At 46.8% G+C, this 2,121-nt stretch overlaps 1 protein-coding gene across 1 annotated transcript in view; it reads left to right on the top strand.

Moving 5' to 3' along the window:
* TMEM260 (transmembrane protein 260) overlaps positions 1-1,575 on the top strand; it is a 29,552-nt gene extending 27,977 nt beyond the window's left edge. Inside the window, exon 16 of the mRNA XM_009642196.1 lies at positions 1,303-1,575. Within this exon, the coding sequence (XP_009640491.1) occupies positions 1,303-1,575 (273 nt within the window). The remainder of the gene's footprint in view (positions 1-1,302) is intronic.
* The last annotated feature ends 546 nt before the right edge of the window (positions 1,576-2,121 follow it).

Raw genomic sequence — 2,121 nt, 5'->3', positions numbered from 1 at the left:
TGGTAACAGATGATAGGACGAGGGGGAATGGTTTGAAGCTGCGCCAGGGCAGGTTTAGGCTAGAGATTAGGAAAAACTTCTTCACCAAAAGGGTTGTCAGGCTCTGGAATGGGCTGCCCAGGGAGGTCGAGTCCTCATCCCTGGAGGTATTTAAAAGAAGGATAGATGAGGTGCTTAGGGACAGGGTTTAGTGGTGGGATGGCAGGGTTAGGTTAAAGGTTGGACTCGATGATCTCAAAGGTCTTTTCCAACCAAAGTGATTCTATTCTATTCTATTCTATTCTAGAAATACGGTGTTTCCCTATAGGTCCTGTAGTCTGCATTCTCCCTTGCTCATCTAAACTGGGAGCACAGCCGATTCAAAGAGATTTGTTCAGGGATTTTATCCATTCCTACTTGCCCCCTCGGTCATGGAGGATGCCAAAAGCTGACCAGCTGACACCCTGCTTTTGCTATACTTACGTTGTCTGTGCTGGGCTCCAAACCCATGCCAAGGGATTGCTTGTCCTGAAGTCCCCTCTATGCACTTGTCCCCTCTGTCGTTACACCGTCATGCATCTGAGCCAGCAAGTGTGAAATCTGACAGTCTTCTTGCTGCAAATTAATTCTGCTGCATTTCACACCAAAGAATAACACCCGTGAGCTGGTGTAGGTATGGAAATGCCGGACTGCCCGAGATGCCAACCGATGCACAAAGCGCTCAGTGTGTGTCAGCAGAGAGGAGGAGTGTTTCGTACCCCAGCAAAGAGTCAACCAGTAGTTGCCTTTCAACTCCTGCCCATTTTTGCTGTGATTTTTGCTGTTCTGCAAAGTTCTCGGGTGCGTGCCTGCTGTTGAGCTTATGAATATTCCCACTCAAGTCAACAGACCGCTTAAGTCCTGTAGAAGACATCCTGATCTCCTGAAATACTGAGTAAATGTCTTTTCAGACGCAGCAGTTAAATATCTTTTTTTTTTTTTTTTTTTTTTTTTATTCCCCCAGCCTGGTGTAACACCTCTCTTGGGGAAGCGCGTAGCACGCGGTGGGGTTACCACGATCATCTGTAACGTTTCTAAACAAACAGCTGCTGTAGGAAGGGAAAGATTTCAGACCCCCTTGGATTTCTGATTTACGCTATTGCGCATCGCATGGCAAACACCGAGTGAGTTACAGAAATGCTCCGAATCTGGACTCAGACATCTAAATAGCATCTGTTCCTTTACAGGCAGTTTTGAAGCGCTGTTAAGAGCTGTTGGTCCCCTTTGTTCAATTAATTTGTGTCCTCTCCCCCCCCCCCCTTTTTTTTTTTGTCCCTTTAACAGTCATACAAAGAAATTGTCAACTCTCATCCAAATCACCCGGTGAACTGGCACAAAAACTACGCCATCGCCTGCGAGAGGATGTTGCGTCTCCATCGGGTGGATGCGGATCCCGAAGTGCTGCTCTCCGAAACTGTGAAACATTTCCTTCTGTACACGGAGAAAGCGGAGGACGATCCCCAGCAGCAGGATATTCTGCAGGCTGTGAAGCACCTGAAGAAAGAGCTGCAGGGGCTGAGGAAAATGAAAGCAGATCTGAGGCGGGGAGCTGGGTAGCGCCCGCGCCTCCACCCGCCTGCTGGCGTGCTGAAATTTTGAAGTCAGGACTTAAAATCAGAATTAGTACTTGACAACATAAGAAAGGTTTTAAAAGACAATGGAAATGGCAGCAGAGAAGAAATCGGGCGTGATTGCCTCCGCAGGAACGTGCTGTTGTTTGGTCTTTGGTTGCTCTTGCCAAAGGAACTGTTTGTGTTGGTTGGGGGGGGAAGAAAGCTCATCACTAAATAAAACGCTGGGTTTCGAAAAGGAGAGTTTTCTCTAAAGGGATACCTGTAAATCTGTTGTACTGTGAACAGCTTTTAATTTTGTTTATGAATGCAGCATCCTTTCTAGATGCAAAAAAATGTATTTAGCCTTTAAATGTTTCTTCTTTCAATGTTTCTTCTGCCAAGAGTTTTTCTAACAACAGTTTTCTTTAGCTGTGCGGTGCCTGTGTGTTTTTGTGGTCACAGGGCAGCATGGTTAGGTAGGTTGCCATCCGGACAAGGCTGTGGGATGGTGCCCTTCGCAGGAGTGTGATCGTTCACTCGTTTGGATGTG

Source organism: Egretta garzetta, unplaced genomic scaffold (genome assembly GCF_000687185.1).
Source record: "Egretta garzetta isolate BGI_Z169 unplaced genomic scaffold, ASM68718v1 scaffold647, whole genome shotgun sequence".
Taxonomy (NCBI): Eukaryota; Metazoa; Chordata; class Aves; order Pelecaniformes; family Ardeidae; genus Egretta; species Egretta garzetta.
This window is presented reverse-complemented; position numbering and strand designations above follow the sequence as displayed.